This window comes from Pezoporus occidentalis, unplaced genomic scaffold (genome assembly GCF_034315485.1).
Source record: "Pezoporus occidentalis ecotype Australia unplaced genomic scaffold, CSIRO_AGI_Poc_V1 ctg28, whole genome shotgun sequence".
Taxonomy (NCBI): Eukaryota; Metazoa; Chordata; class Aves; order Psittaciformes; family Psittacidae; genus Pezoporus; species Pezoporus occidentalis.
The window spans coordinates 2,568,548-2,590,481 of record NW_026914718.1 but is presented as its reverse complement, the minus strand read 5'-3'; the positions used below and the strand labels follow the sequence as shown (position 1 = coordinate 2,590,481).

General features: G+C 39.7%; 1 protein-coding gene across 6 annotated transcripts in view; it reads left to right on the top strand.

Annotated features, from left to right (window-relative positions):
• Positions 1-21,934, top strand: part of CNTNAP2 (contactin associated protein 2) — a 1,014,729-nt gene that overhangs the window by 328,868 nt on the left and 663,927 nt on the right. For 4 of the 6 annotated variants that reach the window (XM_062625371.1, XM_062625372.1, XM_062625373.1 and 1 more), the window contains one exon: positions 16,059-16,252. In XM_062625371.1, coding sequence (XP_062481355.1) covers positions 16,059-16,252 — 194 coding nt within the window. Of the gene's footprint in view, positions 1-11,783; positions 12,230-16,058; positions 16,253-21,934 lie in introns of those variants that run through there. The other 2 variants (XM_062625375.1, XM_062625370.1) reach the window with 2 other exon arrangements.

Below are 21,934 nucleotides of genomic sequence, written 5' to 3'. Positions count from 1 at the left end.
CACTGGAAGTGTCCAGAAACTCAGTTTAATAGCACGATAATGTCTGGATATTGGGGGAAGTGTAAAGATTCTTGCATGTTGTAGGCACAAAAAGCTAATTCCCTTTTCTGCAGGAGGAGCTCAAGGACTTCAGCTTTCTCATACAGCTTGTTCCCATAGAAAGGATCCTTTCATATATGAGAAGAATGATCCTTAGGGGCTGCATGCATATATGATGCCATGTGGTGTCTTAACTATGTCAAAAAAAAAAGATCTCTTGAACCTATTGCAGTACTGGTACTCTCTGTCACATCTATTTCCATGAATTCAAATGCCAAGAACTGGAATTCAACCAGTGTGAAGAGAGATCACATCGGAGAGAGATTGCCAAAGAGCAGTTTCGAAAGGTTATATGACATTAAAATGCTGGTGGCTGTGGCAAAGGTGGTGTAAAGTCTGGCAGCATGCAGTGGTTTTGGTGGTAGTCAGGAACAGAGTACACCAATATTTTTCAATTTGCTCCAAAAACTATGGGTGGAAAGTTTGACTTTGGCAGATTTTATATTAGGTGTGTTGTTGGCATCATTATGGCCACCCTTTTATCCTAGGAAGGTGTTAAGCAAGTGTATCCTCTAAGCCAGCAGCCTGAGAGCAAAATGTGTAGTAAGCACTGCTGTGTGTTTGGACCACTGGAATGTACATGGAGATGTTGCAGTTGCTTGGTTCCTAAGGCTTGTCACCTCAGCAACTCAGCCTTAGTGTTGAAACTTGTCACTGCAGATCTGATATGATAGAGTGTATGTTATGACTAGCATGTAATCCTGCAGCTGCTGACTGTAGCTCCAGGGATGTTAACATGGCACAGGCACGAGCTACTGTTTGAGGTTACTTTACTTTCCTTGGATCTTGGCAATGTGCAGCCTTAGAACTATTTTTTTCAGGCAAAATTATGCAAAGGTTGAGTAAAATCAGTGGCAGCTAATCCTATTTCAGTTACTGGGCATTTAAAGGAGTTGTTTTTAAGAACTAGGGATGTAATGCTCTTGTAAGATTTTAACTATGGTCCAAACATAAATTATGCTGAGAGAAATGTAACGGAGAAATTCAAATGTGTAAATAAAGATGGGTAAAACTCTATCCCGTGAGGAATCTCATGTCCAAAATACTTTCTCCATGTTCTTTGAGCCATTAAGAGTCAAGTATGAAACTATGAAGGTTTTTTTCCTGCTAAGTAAAAAAAAATGTTTAACGCTTAACTTTGCACTTAAGGTGTTCCTTCATCCTTTTGCCTGCCCTGTGTTATGTTGCTCATGCTCTGGTGGTTGCAGTCTACATAAAGTTGGGTTGACCTGGTGTCACTGTTTGCATTTGCCAAGCTACTGTTCTTATAATAACCTACTCTGACAATCATTAATTTTGATTGAAAGGGACTTAAGAAGGTCTCTGGGCCAACCTCTTCCTCAAAGCAGAGTTCAGCTCTGAGTTCAGATGAGGTAGCTCAGGGTTTTAACCAGTTGGATCTGGAAAACTTTCATGGACAGGGATTGCAGCCTTTCTGGGCAGCCTGTTCCGCTGCCCAGCTGTTCTCATGGTGGGGAAAAAAATTACTTCCACTCAGAACGTCTCTTGTTTCAGTTTGTGTGCATTATCTGGCATCCTCCTGCTCTGCACTTCAGTGAAGAGTCTGGCCATGTTTCTCTGATGGCCACCCTTTCGGTGCTGGGGGGTGCTGTGAGGTTCCTCTAAACTGTTTTTTCCAGGCTGAACAAACTCTTTTTCCCTCAGCTTCTACTTACAGGATGAATGCTCCAGTGCCCTGACAGTCGTTTTGATTCTTTACTGAATGCAGCATAGAAGAGGAAAATTCCAGCCCACAGTTGTATGAAAAAGTGGTATGTGGAGTTGGAAAGCAAAAGCTGCGTAGCCAAGAGACCTCAGGAAGAGAGAAGCAGAGTGAAGGGATTCCTCTTTCAAGTGCATGCACACAGCCTGGGAAACTAGAGCTCTCATGTGGTTGAGACCTTGTGTGTCAGGATCCAGGGAGAAGTGAGAGGTGACATTGTGTTAGGAATATGTTACAAAATTAGGATGGGAAGGTGGACATCATTTCCTTTGAACAAATTCAGAACACCTCCATGTCAGAGTCTATGTGAGACTTTAATCTCTGACACTTGCTGCAAGGGCAGTACAGTGGGATGCTGTCAACCCAAGTTCTGGAGGGTGTCAAGGGATAACTTCATGGTACCGGCACTAGATGTGGTGCCTGCAGTGGCCTATAAGAAGTTATAAACCAGAAATAGTGTTGGGGAAACTCACTGTTCAATATTTCAGTCCTCTACCATGTGTAAATCCTGTAGGTAAACTTTAGGGGAATGAAATGTATCTTCATGAAACCTCTGATAAGAAATACTGCTGTTAGGTAAATGTGCTCAGATGTCCTTACATAACTTTGATATTTAACTGAAATCCAGGATAAAACTTGTTATAAGCTTTACTCCCTTTATTTTACTTAAAAACACCCTAAACAAAATATTATTAACATTTCAATTTTCTTGTTATAAGTTCAAGTGTCATATTGTTCTAATGGCCTGCATAGGTTCTGATAGATCAAGTTAATATATGTTACGTACAGTTTTGTTTTTTACTGGAGTAATCTGTGTGAGAAATTTGCTGTATAAAATCTATGTCTGATAACACTTTATTTTTCTTCCAAATAATACTTTACTGCTACTAAAAAGGAAAAAGAGGTTATAGAATAGTAATGACAGTAAAAGTGAAAATAATTTTAGTGGCCTGATAAGCATTAGATAGCTCTTGTAAGTTACTCTGATCCCATGATGCTTAATTAACATTGTGAAATCAGAAGCTGAAACCGTGGTGTAAGATTGCTTTAAACCCAGAATTAACAGCAGATTTTTTTTTCCTCTTTTGCTGTTGGAAAAAAACATATTTAAACCTATATTCTAACCATAATACATGTAATTATCACAGTTTCCATTCTTAAACCATATGGTTTTGGCTTTTTAAGACCTTTTAATAGCAGAATAATCATAGGATTTGATTTTTACAGAAGTAGTGATTTAGCTAATAGTGGTTTGTGCTTTAGAAGCCCTTGTGGCATACTTATTTCCTGGGCTAATGACATAAGAAGAATCCTTCTGTCTTCAGCAGGAATGGTATCCATGAGGCTGATCTTCAGCATGAATGACATCCATGGTATCCAGAGAAGCACTAGCTGTGTGAGATAAGCGATTTTCTTCAATATGAAAGTTGTTCAGGAGAGCCACAGAAGTTACGGAAAAGCTGTCATACAGTTGTATGGGTTCCCCGGACAATTTCATAGAATCACAGAATAGTTTGGGTTAGAAAGGATCCTAAAGTTCATCCAGTTCCAACCCCCTGCCGTGGGCAGGACACCTTCCACTAGAGCAGTTTGCTCCAAGCCCTGCCCCGCCTGGCTTTGAACACTGCCAGGGATGGGGTAGCCACAGCTTCTCTGGGCACCCTGTGCCAGCACCTCACCAGCCTCATCATGAAGAACTTCTTCCTAACATCTAATCTGTATCTCCCTTCTTTTGAGTTTAAAGCTACTCCCCCTTGTCCTGTCACTACTTGCCTTTGTAAAAAGTCCCTCTCCAGATTTCTTGTAGGCCCCCTTTAGATACTGGAAGACTGTTAAGGTCTCCCCTGAGCCTTCTCTCCTCCAGGCTGAACAACCCGTCTGTCAAGCTGGAGTAGTGCTTCCTTGTCTGGGCTCAGCAAATGGAAATTTCTTTGGAGATTATTGGAAGATTTGCTTATTCCAGCATGCGGGAAAAATAATGAGCATTATTCAGGGAGAGAAGGATGTAGTCTTTGTAAGGATTGAGTGGCAGGCAGTATGGGGATAGTGCCTTGTGCAGGTATGGTGAAGTAGGAGAAATTATGAGCTTTAGCATTACAGTCTTTTTCATAAAGTTTTGAAATACTGTTTCAGTCATCTGTGTGAGGTGAATGATGTGTTACAGCAGCTTAGAGACAGGCAAACTAAAGCATAAAGAGCTATTTTTATCCTCACTTAAGTCTTTACTTGCTTGGGCAATGCTTCTGCCAAGTTAGATTATTTCTTTCTTGAGCACTCTTTCTGTAGCTGAGGATGTTTCTTCATCTGCCAACTACTGCTCTGTACAGACAAATTAGGTAGGAGCTACAGTCTAGCTGTTTGAGGTGGTGTTTTTTTTCCCTTGTTGTGGGGAGAGTGGGTGTAAATAGTTGGTGGGGACATGCACAAGTTCTTTGTCTCCTGAGCACAGTTATACTCGGCTGTCCTGGCTGATAACGTGGAAAAAAAAATGCATTCAGAGCAAGTATTTCAGTTTGTGGCCTGAACGGCTTAAACGGAGAAGCAGAAACTGTAGGGAGATTAATTTCATGTCAGCCTAAGAGTCTTACAGGGCTAAGAGAGGCAAGGGGAGTAGTGGGATGATTCAGGGCACCTGAAGTTATATCCTGCTTTGAATCCTCCCCCAGACCCTGAAGGCTAAACCTTCCTACTCTAAAGCTAGCATTTCCATATTCTCCTCCCTTCTGTAGGTTAAAATTTAAAGAACAAGTGTGCATTTGGGGCTTTTAATTTATTATAGTTTAATTTCTGCAATGCTCTGCCACATGAACTTTGAGTTCTCATTAATTTATATTGAATAAAAATCCTAGCGGACTTTCATTCCCTGGTTAGTGTCTAAATGTATTAGATTAGTTAATCCCATGTGGATAAATTAACATTTGATGCCACTGATAAAAGCACTGTTACTTTTATCAACGTTACAACTTTTAACTTCTTCTGCTGTCTTTTTTTCCCCTAGTACAGTCATTCACGATTATAATGATTTTATATCCGGTGCTGTGTTGTTGTTCCAAGGAGTATAAACTCATTAGGGAATAGTCAATATTTATTAGTAGTTTACCATTGGCTTCAGGCAAATCATTGCCCTAAAAAGTTGGATTCTGCTGTGGTATAGTGCTATGTAGAAATTAGCATACTATTTTGCAAATCAAAGTGAAGAATAAAATTGTTCCTCCCATGTTGTTGCAACTCTGCCTATAATATGAATAAATAGTTGGCTATTAGTGGAATAGAAGGCATAATATGAGCTTTCATCATCAAAATGGAAGCAGCATGGAATAACTAAAAAATATATTTTCTTAATGGAGAGAAAGGGTAAGGATCTGGGTGCTGCTTGTAATATATGCTTTAATGGAAAAAATCGTTATCCCTTAGCTTTGTTTAATGCAGAAACCCAGCAAACCCCTTGAAGCAGATGTATATTAGATTTCAGAAGTCATCTCACAATATTTCATAGTTTCATGGTCCTGCTTATTGAAGGAAGAACAGGAAAGAGAAGCACATTTGCTGAGATGGATTAAATAGTACCGGTAACTTGTATACTTGCATGGCTCTGATAATCAAAGCTCCTGCAATATTATGAGCAAGGCCTGCCTCACAGAAGCATTTGGAAGTGGTGGCTAATCAATGAAGCAGGTAGGGAAGGGACCTGTCCTGTTCTCAGGTTCAGGTCAGAGATAGTGCGGTGTTGGCACGAAGAGGAGAATAGTCCAGTTCCCCTTAGCTGTTTATGTTCTAGGCAATTTGCATACAGAAAGATTGAGGTGGCAGTTTTTACGGATTCAGAAGCTTTCAGTCAAGCTGACTGATCTTCTCAGCCCCCAGTCATTTTGTTTCAGAAGAGAGAGCCTTTTTATGAGAATTCGTTGGCTTCACTTAGAATTTTTGTGGGAAATTATGAAACTATGTAGTGATTTCTAGCACTCAATAAATGAATAAAATAGGAAAATGTATTTGACTGCTTTATTAAAAATTCTGATGAAATCACCATTTGGGTTGAAAACAGCTTCTGAAACATTTTGGGCGAGTCTTCAATCTGGGCATATTTTTGAATGTAGCAAACCAAACAGATGGAACAAGAACTCTGGTAGAAATGGTTAAAGAGTAACAGGGAAGTAAAGCGAGCAGTGTTCAGGTTCTGTAGCAGTCGAGGAGCTGAGCCCAAGTGGGTGTTAGAGACAGCAGCAGCAGCAGCAGGCACAGGTTGACTGTTGGCAATCATCAAGGGAGCTGGACTTCGGAACTGCTGTACTTAACAGCAGGAGCTAGGCCAGGTCAGTTTTGTACTCGCTGGGCTGAGGGTCTTTCAGGGCATGTAACAGCCAGAGAGAGTACAGCAGGAGCAGGGCACTTCAAGGCACAGGTCAAGGGAAAAACATTTCTTGCAGGAGAGACAGACCTAGAGAGTTGGAGTTAGAAACCATAGAAAACAGATAATAAGGATAATAAAATCATCATGTATCTCTTATTTGTTAATACTGAGCATTTCAAGGCAGTGGTGTTTGCACATTACTGGAACACTGGTATACAGTGAAGCACAATGGCAGAAACAATATTCACTACAGGATCTCACAGAGCAGGTCTCTGCGAGACAGGAGTTTCATTTATTTTATCTTCTATAACTAAAGACTTGGCACAGAACAAGATATCTAATACTGAATTGTGGCATTTAATCATCTTTCATGTACAGTCATTTGAGGGCAAAAGTACTGATTGAGATGGGCCAGAACATAACCATTTAACCTACAGAAATTCAGCTTTGCCTTCCATCACTGTGTGAACTGCACTAGTGGGAACAGGATGATTTAGGTGACTAGTGTTTACGTATCTCGTTGCTATTGAAATGGTATCAATCAGGTGCAGGAATGCCTTAATTCCCTTTTCTCTGTCATCTCTACTAGGGAGGGATCACAGCAAGGAGGGGTTATAATGAGCTTGTATCTGGATTTCCAGGTGCTGTAAATGCTATTCAGTCACAGTCAGTAAAATTTTGCTATTCCTAATCTAACCATTGTTAAAATCTTGGATAAGAATCTGCTAATCGGGGCTCAGTTTCTCAAAGGAGCACTGCAGAGGCAGTGCCTGCTACCAGTTAGCTATACACTTGCTAGTTCTTGCCAGGAATATGACCTGACTTGTTAGGAAAACCCCAGTGCTGCAATGCATCAACATGCAATGAAAGATTTGTGTCCTGATACTTGAACAGGGGGTATGAGGAAAGGGAAATGTCTATACTCTCTTCCTTGTCTTTTGTATGCCAGTGTGGTTAGTTTGTATGCAAGGGGTTTGTATGCCAGGGTGTGGTGATCCATTGCCTTGCCTCAGTTTTCTGTATAGAAAACAAGAAAACACCTCATGGAGAAGAAGCTGCTTGTAGTCTTGAATACAGACGATGCAAGCAGAATATTGAAATCTCATCCAAGTTTTGTTTAAGATTCTATTAGGTTGCAGTTGTGAATGAGCTGCTTTTTGCAATATGTAATTAGAAAGCAGAACAGATGGGAAAGGCATAGTTTAAAGTGATGTGTTCATTAAAATAACCAAAGCGGCAAAGTGTGTGTTCCCCAACAGCAGATTCAGGATATGAGATTCCTCAGGCTTATGACTTTTCCCCCATTTTTAGTTTGACAACTGTAAATGACAATGATGAGATCTCTTTTGTATCGTTTTTATTATTAGGTATCACCACTGTTCCTTAGGGCAGATTGATCGGTTTATTCCCTCATATGTGGTTTGTGCTCAGTTAAGATATGCTAGGAAGCCGTGGGTATTAAGAAGCAGACACTACATCAAGGGATTTATTTTAATTGCATTTACTGTAAGAAAGATCTGTTGGGATTTAAAAAATAATATTGTGGTTTTAATGTTCTTTTAAAAAAGATCTGTGTGGACTGTATCCTGATAACTACTGTTATCCCTTGGGTTATTTCTACTCAGTTTCCAGGGTTTTAAATTAAAATGAAATAATTTTAAGAAATATAATTAGGGTTTTTTAGCCCCCCTTATCTGTTTCTCAGTATAGGGCAAGTCTTCTAAAATTAGTCTAACAATGTCCAAAGAAATATGTGCTGAAGGAAATAAGGGCTTATCCCCTATTCCCCTCTCCACACCCCACCCCACCCCCCCCCCCGAAATACCCAAAGAAGAAAAGGAAGTATTACATAGCTAAAGAAATGAAAAGTATACTTTATCTGAGAGTTTCAGCCACACCAAGGGAATACAGTTACAAGTGACAGTAGAAATCAGTAGAAACATTCCCTAGTATTGGACACTGGACTAGTAATGGACACTGGATAGGCTGGTGTGCCACTTCAGCCTTTCAGAAGTCAAGATTAATGCTGATACTGACCTCTCTGTAGACTTAGAGCTTTCAGCTGCTGTGATGGAAGGCTAATTTGGGGAATGAATATTGGGTCTTTCCAATCCTCTGCTACCCCTACAAAATCAATTTTGTCAAATGTGTTTTATAGGGCTTAGAGCTTCAAGGCTTACTCGAGCCCAATTCTCGTTGTGCCTCTGGAAAGCTGCTGTTGAAACTCATGGGGAGTTAAGCCAAAGGCTAGGTCTGATTTGCCAGTTTGTAGTAAATATGGCCTTATTTGGGGTTAATTCTAATAATGAATACTGGGGAAGAAATCTAGCTGTTTTCATTTCTGTCATCTTTCTTACCCTCTGTGTTATTTACCTTCTTAAAAAATAAATATAGGTAATTTTAAGTAGAGGGTATTATAACCATGCTGCTGTTTCCTCAGTATTTCACTGCCTTCTAGATCTCAGCCTTTTTTTTTGTGGTGAAGCAGAATGTTCAGTATTTGCCCACCACCACTGTTATGTATGGCCTTGTCTGCAGTTCCATCGCTGTGGTATGCACTGGAAAGAGCTCTTCAAGTGCATGAAAGGAAATCCCTGCCCTGAAGATAGGGACAGAATTACAAATCCAGATTTAGCTAGAACAGGAGAGAACATAAGAAGTAGAACAACAGATGATGTTTATGCTAAGGAAATTTAAAAATGTTTATTTGTGCTAATACAAGGAGAATATTGTTTCAAATAGAAATGGAGCTGTTTATGAGGACTGGAGTCTCTTTGCTGGAAGGCTCTACATAAAACATTAACCATGATTCTTGCTCAAAGCAGCTTGAACTACAAAGTGCTTAATCATCCCAGTTTTCTGAATGTGCAGAACTTTTCTCGATGTGACTAGACCCACTCAGTGCTGTGACATTATTTGCTCTGGGTGAAGTTAAGTGCTTTACTGCCTGTATACAAGCACTCTTTATCTGCAGTGATAAAGTGGGCAAACAGAGAAAGACAAACCAAACATGGAAACTGCCATGAATTTCCTGCTTAATCTTCATGGTGACTAACAGTGCAGGTAGATTTATGCTGTTTAGAAGTATGTGTCTCTTACATTGTTTTCTAGGGTACTGTAGAAAACAGCTGCCCATATTTTCTCTGAAGTGCAGTGAATGAACGATCTCAGTATTTCAAAGTTTTCCTTTTTGTCTTGATTTCTCTTTTATGTAGTGGAATGACAAGCAACGTCTTGGAAACTAGCAAGATATCAAACAGTATTGATTTCATGCTATTGGAGTGCCCTAGAAACTGTTATTTCTCATTGAAAGATTGGGTTATTTTCCCCAGACAAATAAGCAGATTCTAACGTGTTTCGGCTTATTATTACATAATTATTAAAAGAGGCTTATTTTTTTGTTCCCTTGCTGAAAGGCTGTAGAAATGTTCTGTGATTTGATAAAGTAATCCCTTGAATTATAACTACCACAAATCCTAAATCTACCTATAGCTTTTCATAGTTTGTTTTCCAATTAAATTTCTGACTAAGTATCCCCTCCTTCTTTCATTCACGTCATTGAAACAGAATACTAGACTTACTGCAGTAATGGTCTTTTTTATTTTGTGATTTGAAGTAGGGAATGATGAACAAGTGCATCTAAACCAAGAATAGATTATTCTAGTGCAAATTAATCTTTCCAGTTCTTGTCGTGAATGAACATTAAGGTGCCAAATGTCCAAAAGAAAGAAGATTTCTAACTGAAATGGAACAGATGCTTTCAAAATTCATCAGTGTGTCCCTCCTTATAGATCTGTAAGCTCAGGAGCATATGAAAGTTCTGATAAAAATCTAAAATCAGTAAGCCGACCCCAGCTTTGCCACTTACTGATAATTTGTCAGGGGTGAATGATAAGGAAAAAAGGCCAATGTAGGCTTTCTTCTAGTGCAGCAAATGGGAGCTTGTTCACTCAACTTCAAATAGGGAGCTGAAATATGAAATTAATTAAAAGGAAGAAATTATACATGAAATTTTGCAAAAGTAGGCCCACGTTGACTTGAGTCCTTTATATTCATAGAAAATATATTAAGTGCTGTCTTTCAGATGTGTCATTTAGAGGGAGGCTGTTTTTCATATTGCTTTCAGTTTCAGGGAAATTAACCTTTGGAATAAGATCCTGTAAAAACATGAGGGGCATTGGGGGTTTCATAATTAAAAAACAAAGAAGAAATCTTTGAACTTCAGCTTTCATAATGATGCTAATGCTTTTTGTTAGCAATACTGTTTATTTTCTGAAAAATCATGTAAAGGTTCAACTTCCACAGCTTCTTAGCATTCTGAATATAGTTTTGTATCTTCTGCACCACCGTTTGCCTTTTTCAGTAGTAGACTCATTACACACTGGTCAGTCTGCAGTAGGAGCAGTTCAAATGACTTTCTATAGCTTGTTTTGAAAGTAAAGCTTTATGAAACCTTTCCTTGCTGCCTTTTACCACAGGAATGCTCTGGCTGGCTTTGCTGATTAAGACTTTCAGGCTTTTCTGCAGTGGGAACTTTCTTGGATGCACAAAGATATGTGGGCCACATACTCAGTGATGACTTTACTGTTGCTGAACTTGCTGTCCTTTGCTATCTGCATCAAAGGTTCAAGTACAGTGGTTCTTGCGCAAATTGAAGTTACTCGTTCTGTTTGTGGTAGAGTGCTATACAGTATAAACAAAAGTAATCAGTGACTCTCTTAGTTACTGTTACTGAGTCAATTACCTTGCCTGCTTAGTGGATGAATATGTTTATCACATCATATTCTGGAGTAGTATAAAAATAAGAAGCAGATACTGTCTGAAATTTTATTTATTGTACCCTAACTGGCAAAGAACTGCATAAATGCGCCTTACTTCTTCAGTGAAAGCAAACTTTATTATTTGCATATGTTTAATATCTTTTAAATATATCGTACCTAGAGGAAATCTGGAGAGGGACTTATTACAAGGGCCTGCAGGGACAGGACAAGGGGGAATGGCTTTAACCTGACAGAGGGGAGATTGAGGTGAGGCATTAGGAAGAAGTTCTTCCCTGTGAGGTTGGTGAGGCCCTGGCACAGAGTGCCCAGAGGAGCTGTGGCTGCCCCATCCCTGGCAGTGTTCAAGGCCACATTGGAGAGGGCTTGGAGCAACCTGGTCTAGTGGAAGGTGTCCCTGTCCATGTCAGGGAGTTAGGACTGGAAGAGCTTAAAAGTTCCTTTCCACCCTGAAACCACTGTATGATTCTGTGATACCATAGTATGTTATGGCATTTGGCATTAAAAGGCAGTGTATGAAGTGAAACAGTGTGATATAAAAAAGCAAGCATCCAATGCCTTTATTCTGCCATAATAGAAAGTGCAAATAATGTATGTAATAAAATTCAGAATATAGCTTGTAACTATTAAAAATAAACAGTTTATACGAAGGTGTGAGGAATAATACTGTGAATACCATTTATTCAACAAATATAATATACATTGCAATTTCAGCATGAAGTAATGCTCACTGAAAATTACTAACGTGCTGTCATTTTGCTGATTCCTGAAAGATACTTCATTATTCTGTCATCGTGTAAAGGCCATAAAAAGTAAGTGTATTTCAAATATAATGCCATATTATGGAAATCAGGTTTGGTTTCCAAATTGCCTATTCCTTTAAAAAGGCAAAATGTGTCAACTATTTTGTGAGTAACTCCTCTGTTCCCAGTCCAACATCAAACCAACTGCTTAATTCCAATGAAGAAGCTGGGTTTTATTGAGCAAAATATTCAGTGATATGCTGAGCTGTGAGTGTGTACACGTTTCTTGAGATGTGAGAGGTTTGTACCTGCTTAGAGTGAATGAGGACACAAATGTGCTTCATTTCCTGTGATGAATTTAGGGCCATTGCAAGGATCTCACAGCTGGGAAACTTTTATCTAATCCAACTTCTTCATAACTTAGATCATGCACCTGAGAAAAGAGGGACCTTCATTAATCCTTGGCTCAATAGAGGTTACACATATCGCAAACACAATGGAGAAAGTAGTCGGCTCCCCCAGGTTACACAGCTTGGTGAGTCAAAGGGGAAGAGGAAACTTTCAGCTGATCTCCACAGGCTGCTTTTGGTGAATGGCTGATGCCTCCCCAGCCACAGACTGCTCACCATTCCTTTCCCATGCTGGTCTGCATAGCACCACATTTAGCTACAGTCCAGATGTTTCCCCTTCCTCCTTTGGACTATTTATTCATTAACTTGCTTGGAAAAGTTGGAACACAAATGCGAAACTGAGAGAATTAAGTCAAGAAACCAATGGGGTAATATTGTTTGCTGCTGTCTTCAGTATTGACTGAAAGTCTTGTCTCTTGCTCGTTGTCAATGGTTATATGGCAGGCCATTGTACAGTACTTGTGCTTCCATCTCATGGCCTAGTTCTGTGGTCTAGCTGTTTGCAGGCATGATGTGAAGAATGTTTTTTGCCTCTTCTTACATTTAAAAAAAATAATAAAAAAGGAAAGCTAATGTTAGCACACAATTTTTCAAAACTTTTTAATGGATTTGTATTTGAAGACTTTCCGAAACCTCCTTAAAATTTACAATGAATGAATGAGTTTATCAAAGAAGGCCAAAATCTCATCTCAGTATTATAAATGTATATCATGTTACAAGTATTTTCTTATAATTACGTGTAACAAAAATCTTTTTCAGTGCAATTCTGCATAAGCAAAAAGTGTAAACCTCAAAATGTCTCTTTTAGCCTTCTTATAGCTATAGTATATTATCTTTTGTCAACAGTCGCATTGCTGAAGGACGTTTTACTGGTGGATTTATCAACTCTGTCTTGCATTTTGGAATGCTCACATTTGAACCTTACTTATTCCTGGAGCCACCAAAGGGTCCTTTTGCAAAGCTGGCTTCTGCACAGGGACAGCTTCTTATCCTTTGCGTGCAGTCGGTCTCAGATACGCCAATTGCACAGGGGTGCTAGGACAGGGAGAGAAAGCAGCATGTCTGCTATTGTGACAAGTGTGTAGAGCTCACTGTTCCAGTCTCCTTTCATAATAGCAATGAAAAAATTCTGTTCTTAAATGGCCAGTTACCATTCTATTCATGAATTGGGCCAGATTGATTTTGGGAATGTGTGGGAATGCTTTTCGCTGCAAGTATTTTTAGTAAGGGTGTTTTGCTTTGTTTTAATAGGATGTAACTGTTCCCTACCCCTGAAGTATCTTTTTCTATCACTTAGTCTTACCTGTAGCGCAAGAACAAAGCATCTATTGTAAATCTTTAACATTTTAAACAAATTAGATGTCATTGGCAGAATGTTACAGTAATTATGACAATGAAAGGTGACCGCTTATGACATCAACGATCCCATTGATATCAGAGCATTAAAATGGCCTGCGACCTGCAAATGTTTTAACACCTGTAGGAGCTGAATGAGCTGTAGGCTTGTCTAAGACTGAGGCAATGCTGCCGCCTAATGATGGGAGTATATGAACTGCAGTATAGCAAGGACTTGCTTGGCAAGCAGCCTGCGTTTGTGACTTCATCTGAAGTCCATAAACGAAATTAAAAGCAAATTGGCCCATAGACTAGACTGTGTGATGTTGTGATGTGCCAGGGAATTTATATGGTTCAAACTTAAACGCAAAAGAAACCCTGTAATTAAGTCTGCAAAGTTTGTTTTCTGCACCATAATGCCTGCTATGAATATAAAGAGAATTATTCTCTAGGTTTTCTGTATATTGATAGGTATTTTTCTTTGTTTCATGTATTTCCTAATACTCATTTTGGTCATTCCTGAAAGATACTTCGTTATTCTGTCATCATATATTGGCCATAAAAGTAAGTGTATTTTGAATATAATGCCATATTATGGAAATCAGGTTTGGTTTCCAAATTGGCTATTCCTTTAAAAGGGCAAAATGTGTCAACTATTTTGTGAGTAACTCCTCTGTTCCCAGTCCAACATCAAACCAATTGCTTAATTCCAATGAAGAAGCTGGGTTTTATTGAGCAAAATATTCAGTGATATGCTGAGCTGTGAGTGTGTGCACGTTTCTTGAGATGTGAGAGGTTTGTACCTGCTTAGAGTGAATGAGGACACAAATGTGCTTCATTTCCTGTGATGAATTTAGGGCCATTGCAAGGATCTCACAGCTGGGAAACTTTTATCTAATCCAACTTCTTCATAACTTAGAGAAAAGAGGGACCTTCATTAATCCTTGGCTCAATAGAGGTTACACATATCGCAAACACAATGGAGAAGGTAGTCGGCTTCCCCAGGTTACACAGCTTGGTGAGTCAAAGGGAAGATCATGAGGGGCAGAAGTGAGGGGAGCTCATGAAGGGAATTCATGAGGGGAGTTTGTGAGGGGCAGACATGAGGGTGAGTTCATGAGGGGAGCTGGTGAGGGGCAGACGTGAGGGGAGTTCGTGAGGGGCAGGCATGGTGGGAGCTCGTGAGGGGAGTTTGTGAGGGGCAGGCGTGGCGGGAGCTCATGAGGGGAGCTCATGAGGGGAGTTCATGAGGGAAGCACGTGAGGGGCAGGGGTGAGGGGGAGCTCGTGAGGGGAGCTCATGAGGGGAGTTCATGAGGGAAGCACGTGAGGGGCAGGGGTGAGGGGATCTTGTGAGGGGCGAGGGTGAGGGGGGTTCATGAGTGGGGTTTATGAGGTGTAGACATGAGGGGAGAGGACGGATGGCCATGAGCGGTGAGGGGAGATCATGAGAGGAGAGCTGGGGCAGCCATGAGCTATGGCAAGTGGCCATGAGGGGAAATGAGGTGTGGCTGTGAGGGGTAGGGATGGCAGCTATACAGACTAGGCCATTATGCAGGGTATGTGAGGGATGGCTTTGAGTGGAGACCATGAAGGACAGTCATGAGGGGAGATGAGGGATGACTGACTGGAGATCATGAGGGGCAGCAAGGAGAGGAGATCAGTTTGCCCTTAGTGACATGGTTTAATGGTGGGCTTGGCAGTCCTGGGGTAACGGTTGGAATAAGTGATCTTAGAGGTCTTTTCCAGCCTAGTTGATTCTATGATTCTATATAATTGTAATATCTATCTTACAATACTTATTGTCTGCAGTATCCAGCAACAGTTCCCCCCCCCCCCCCCCCCCCCATTTTTTTTTTCATGAGGAATTGCATGGATGTCTTTTATCTATGCATCACTGGCCTTCTTTATTTAGAACAGTTCTATGTAGTCTGTGGCTGAGAAGAATATTGTTAATAGTGTTACTGTCAAGTTAATTTATAGACCAGTAAAGAGCAATAACACTTCTGTGAGGCATCTGCCAATGTAATCTGGGACAGCTTGTACACCCAGCAGATCAAAGCTGGATCCAGCCGTGTGCTACCTGCTCCTTTTTCAGTTCTACTGGTAGATCTTTTTGTTTGTGCGCTATCCTGAAACATAGGAAAGCATAGGAGTTGTTCTTATTTCCTCCTGGTTTATCTATATTACCTCTTTAACAGGAAATATTATTGAAAAGATATGCAAAGTTCAAGGATGGTTATTGATCTGTGCCAGTTTGCTCTAAAGAAGGATTTCATAGCAAATGGGTCAACCCTTGGAACAATTATAACTTGGCAAAAAATAATACACTGTAGTTAAGGCATTGTAAAGGCACTGATTCATTAGCAGGCAGCCCATTAAATCATTATAATTATGTGGAGAAATGATAAAGGCAACAGAGTTAATGCCTTTGGAGCATGTGCTGAAAATGCACCTTAGAAAAAAATACACACTCATATTTCTCTTGTATGGTTTCAAGTATCTTTGGTGTCATACTGCTCTCAGCTGGGCTGCCTTCCAGCAATCAGCATCTTCACAATGTGTTCGCTTCAAAGCCTGTGTTTGAGGTCTAAATCTCCCCTCTGTTTCAACCCAACAGGTGCAGGAGGTTGGTCTCCATCAGACAGTGATCATTATCAATGGCTGCAGGTGGATTTTGGGAACAGGAAGCAGATCAGTGCTGTTGCAACTCAAGGCAGGTACAGCAGTTCTGACTGGGTCACTCAATATCGGATGCTCTATAGTGATACAGGAAGAAACTGGAAACCATACCACCAAGATGGAAATATCTGGGTAAGTGAAATGGAAGCTTATGTTGTTTTGATGCTGATTGACTGTGATTTTAGGAGCTCTGCACTCATACAACTTTGCAGTGTTGTTTTTGTGAGGACAGAACAGTGATTTGCTCAAACCAGTGACTCAAGTTGCAGCTGCTTTCAGGAGGCCTGAACCCAGATTAGCAAAGCCCATTTGTGTTGATGGCAATTGTTGGAACAAGCAGATATCTTTTTTGTTGGTGGTATTCCTCAGTGAGTGTCTTATGGCTTTCTTTTCCCTGCCTTTTTGTCCTATTAGTTTAATAGAGTAGATGTGAGACAGAGATGTGGTTCTGAAAATTGTCCTCTTAAGCGCAACATTTTGGAAGATAGTTTGTTCTTTGTGTGTACATGTGCTAGGGAGCAGTTTTACCATGTACATATTGCTTTCCATATAGGTGCCAGAGAAATGTGCTCTTTTTGGCTGGAGTAGAGTTGATTTTCTTCACAGTAGCTAGTTTAGGGCTGTGTTTTGGATTTGTGCTGAAAGCAGTGTTGATAACATGGAGATGATTTCAGTTATTGCTAAGCAGTGCTTACAGAGTCAAGGCCTTTTCTGCTTCTCACCCCAACCCACCACCTGGGGGGGCGGGGTGTGTGTGCACAAAGAGTTGGGGGGGACACAGCTGGGAAAACTGACCCCAACACTGTATGGTGTCATGCTCAGTATAGGGCTGAGGAAAGGAACATTTGGGGATGGGGAGCATCTGGAATGTTGTTTGGCTTCCCAAGTAGCCATTATGTGTGAAGGAGCCCTGCTCACCTGCTTGACCATTGGAAGTGGTGAATGAATTCCTTGGTTTGCTTTGCTTGTGTGAGCAGCTTTTGCTTTACCTTTAAACTGTCTTTATCTTGACCCATGACTTTCACTCTGATTCTCCAATCCCACCACGGGGGGAGTGAGTGAGCAGCTGTGTGGGGCTGAACTTCCAGCTGGGGTTAAGCCACGACAAAGGATATTTATGCTATAATAATTTTAGAATTAAACTTAATTTGAGGGGGTTTGTAACATTTTTTCATGGATAAGCTGATAATTTCATTCTTGCTGAAAACAGTAGCCTTCCATTTTGCTGACAAAAATAGATATTATTAGATAACATACCTATCCTTATAGCAGTTGTTTTAGATAGTTATTTTTTTTCAAAAGTAAACTTTGAAAACAGCAACATGCTACAATTCTTTCTGAAACCAAATCAAATTGGTTAGCAGTTAAGCATCATCAGGAGCAATATTGTCAAAACAGACAACGTTGAGTTATTCTAGATTCACATTTTTGCCAGTTGCTTCTTTTATTAAGGTCTCTTATTCAAAATGAATGTCAAATACAGAGTATAAGGTGAATGGTTTTATCTGTACAAAAGAAACTTGCTTAATATGTGGAGTACATAGAGGCAGTCATTTTTTTATTACATTATTGATTTATTGAAAAAGCTTCCTCAATGTGCCAAATAGGATTCTGGAAGAGGGAGAAATCAATGCCAGGGGGACAGACAGGAGTGAAGACAAAAACATTGGTGCTGCTTTAGATTCCTTTGGACTTGGTCGTATGAATGTTGCTCATTGGGGAGGGGGAGGAAGCCTATGCTTAAGCTTGATAAATATTATCTTTTAAGGTACCTTATGTATATAAGGATACTTGGATTCTTTGTGCTTGAATTATCTTAGATGCAGAAAAGCCTCAACAACTATTACTGAAATAATGAATACTTTGTCTCAGGGGAGTGGGAGAGCTGGCTGGGTGAAAAATAGCAGGACAGTTAGGCTGAGGAAAACTCTGTTCTTAATACCTTGAAGGGGCAAATCTTTTGGGAACGTGGGATTTGGTTAAGTTACATCAGTGACTATTTGTTTTCAAAGCGGCCCCATCTATCTGAGGGCTTTGTAGAGAATCTTCATTATCATCTCTTGATATAGAAATATTGAAAACTTCTTCATGGAAGAACATTTCGTGGGATTTTTTATTAGCAGTTATGTGTTTGGTGAATTCAGGTCAAATGTTACTCTGCTGTTGACAACAGATGCCACTTGGAGAAAACGTGTGAGGAGTTACACAGAAGTTTGCTGCTTCTATATGGAATGATGTATTCTTGTATACTTAGCAAATTGGTTGCTGAAGTACTGCTGTTGTTAATGTCCTGAAATTTTTTATCCATACTAGGAAAACAATTTAAGAAACCTACCCTATTCCAGCTTGCTTTTAAGAATAAAGTTGAGCTACTAGCTAAAAAAGAGGCTAGGGTGCTTGACTCCTGAGTTGCCTAAGCCAGCATTGTTTCTGTTGTTTGATTTAGTGGTTGGCTTGGCAGTCCCGGAGTCATGTTTAGACTTGAGGATCTTAAAGGTCTTTTCCAGCCTCGTTTATTCTGTGAGTCTATGTCTCAGCCTTTGTTTAATCTTGAAAACATTGTGCTTATTAGCTATTAATAAGTCTTAAACCTAGTAAGTTCCCAAGACAGGGGAGGCACCTGAGCATGTGTAGTAGTGTTACGAGGAGACAGACTTCCCTGATGAGGACATGGGGTGGTGCAGAATTTCCCATCACATCTTCCTCTTAGGGTCACTTTGTACAAGATATTGAAAGCAGCAGAAGCTGTGAGGGTCAGGTCAGACCACATGAGCCAAGTATCTACCCAGCATTGTCAATTTAAAGTCATGAAGTCAAAATCTTCTTGACTGAAATAACTGTGATAATCTTAAGTATCTCACATGATTCTGGTGCCCTTAGAAAACCTTTTGGGAAGTATTTAGTCTTTTCCTTTGGAGTCATAGCTTTTAGAAGTTTGATCCTCAAGAGAAATATGCTATGTAGCTTTTGGTTAGTGTGCCTCTTCCATCATCCCCGTGCCTGACTGTCATTGTTTACTGACAATAGTGAATTTAAAAATAAAGGAGAAAGCAAAGAAAAAGAGAAAAACAGAAGTGCAGAGTTCAACAGTATGTAATACTAGAGCAGTTATGATATCAAATGATACAGACAGAGGATGAGATATGGGAAAAAGAGCTAAATAAAAATAAAGCTTGCTAGATGAGACAGAGAGAGCACAAAGGAGAAGTAATTTCCAACAAAGATCTAGTTAGGAATAAACCATGATGAACTGCATAAAATGCTGAAGTGACCCCTTTCTGTATGCATTAGTCAGGGAGGAAAAAGAAGTTCTATAATTACCTCCTAAGTAGGAGAGAAATCAAAAGGCTCTCAGGAAGTCTGTGATGGAGAAAGTGCTTTCAAGGTGAACATAGAGTAAGCTTCCCAGTTCTGTGAAATAGATTTTCAGACCCCACCTCTCCCAGGCTTTTGGATATTTTCAGTTTCCATGAATTTTAATAAGATGAATGAATGCGGGCTCTTTCCGTAAAATGCCTAGCAACTAGAGAATTTTGATCACCTCTCCTATCTTTGCTTTTGTAGTCTGAGATTCTAATTTTAATAGGTCACAAGGTCCCCCTTTAGACAGCAATCCACTGGGGTGTTTCATGTACACAGTATATCTTTGTTTTGGGATAGGTGCTCATTTTGGTTTCTACATCAACACCATCTATCTGTATGCCTAACGGATACATACCAGACGTGATCGTACATATAATAGTGCTTCTGTTTCCTAACTCAGATACAGATCATGCAAATATCTGTAAGCTCTATGGGTATAAGAAAATGCTGACATCTTATGAAAACATTGAAACTCAAATAACAAAAATTAGTGATAGAGGCTGAGCACCTCTAATATTCAAGTCTTCCCTAAAGGACAGTGGAAGATCTTTGGTACAATTTAAGAGGCATTACAAGATATCATCTTCTACAATTTGGTAACTTTAGTGGAACCTGTGATCAGCTCTCATCCATCTCACTGGCTCGCATCTTGGGGATATCAAAGTCAGGTTAATGAAGGAGAAAGTGTGACTGTAATTGAGTTTCAAAAAAACCCAAACAACCAAACTGATGGCAAAGGAGTGCAGACCCTTTCCCATAACCTCCAGATTGCATTCTGTAGTTGACTCTTATCTCCAGACCCAGTGAACCTCCGTGGAGGTGCAGAGATGTAAATAAAAGCAGATTTTGCCTTTATACCGAAAATTTAACCCTGGGCCAAGTGGCTGCTGTTTCAGGTGAAAGCAATTATGTTTTCTGGTTTTGTTGTTTTTCTTTCAGTTTTAATAAAACTAAAAATGTATTATACATAACATTGCTTTTGCAATATTTTTCTTGCTGAAAAGATATTAACGTATTACATTCACTATGAAGAGTTGTTTTTGGAAAGGAAATTCATTCACCTGTTGGATTTAATTTTTTTTTTAATACTGTTCCTTCTGTTCTTTTTTATTTTATGTGAAATTATCAGAAATCCACCAAGTCAACTCTAAAATGGACTTTGCATTTCTTTGGGCACTGAGGAGCAACTTACTGTTTGAGAAATGCAGTCTCTTCATTTACATGGTTCCCCTTGGTATTGAAAGAAGCAAGTTAGCACAGCACAGCGGATTTAGCTTGCATAGGAAAATGAGTTTGCAGCATTTCAGAGTATTTTGACATAGTATTGAGCCAAAATTCATCTTGAAAGCAAGCACAAGTGAGTTGGATGATTAACTTTTTCAAGCTGTGTGAGATTTCAGATGGTTAATACTCTTGGGTGCCTTTGGAAATATCAACCATCAGACAGACCTGAAGTAACATTTAACGTCTGGGTAGATACAAGGCAATCATCTGCAGCTCTACCTAGCTGAAATTCTGTGGGAGCCATCTGCTCAGTGTTTCTGTTAGTCCTGACGTGCTAATTCTGGTTAGGTTATTCAGAGAACAATCTGCAAACCTTATCACATTGACTATTCCTTCCACCTGCTCTACAGAGCATCATTTATAGCTAACCAAGGACTCGCTGCATACATCTTAGACTACAATGATTTGTGCATGGAAGCTGCACGAATAAATTGTAGCATACACCCTCTCTGTTAGGACATACAAGAATTATTTGCTTTGTAAAAGCTGTCGCTGCTGTTTCCCTGAGAGCCAACTTATTTCCATGACCCTAAGCTAAACAGCATTAATGAAGGATGCTATGAAACAGTTCTTGAGTTTGATGCATACTGCTGCTCTCCGTTTTTGTGGTTTCTTTGTAGGATCTTGAGTGGAAATGTATACCGTAGGAAGATTTGCTACCTTTATGGGCCTGGATTTTTTGTCTTTATTAAAAAAAAAACCAAACCTATTATTGATTAAATTAGCCTACTAAACCAATTAGTTTATATGTAATTATACTGACCTGCAGTTATGGGAGCATTTTAAAAATACAAAATGCAGTTAGAGTGGTCTGTAACCTGCCACTTCCTGTTGTTGGCTGCTACTTAGAATATGAGATGCTGTGCAGACCTGTTTAAACATGGGAGAGTGGTTTGATATATTAGTCAGAGCAAAAGTTTTGACTAGTGTTTATAGCAAGGCCTTGAAATCTTCTGGGAATGTTGTGAATTTATTATTGTTTTCTATTTAAGGATTCACTGACCTGTTCTGTCTGGAAGGATTTTTATGTCAGGTATCTTACTGTCTCCATAGCAATGCCTGCAAGGTGACCAGTGTCATTTTTAGTGACTCTTAATTCTTCAGGTGTTTTATTACTAGAAACACCTATTTAAAATTTAAACATTCCTTCCATGGGGAAAAAAGAAA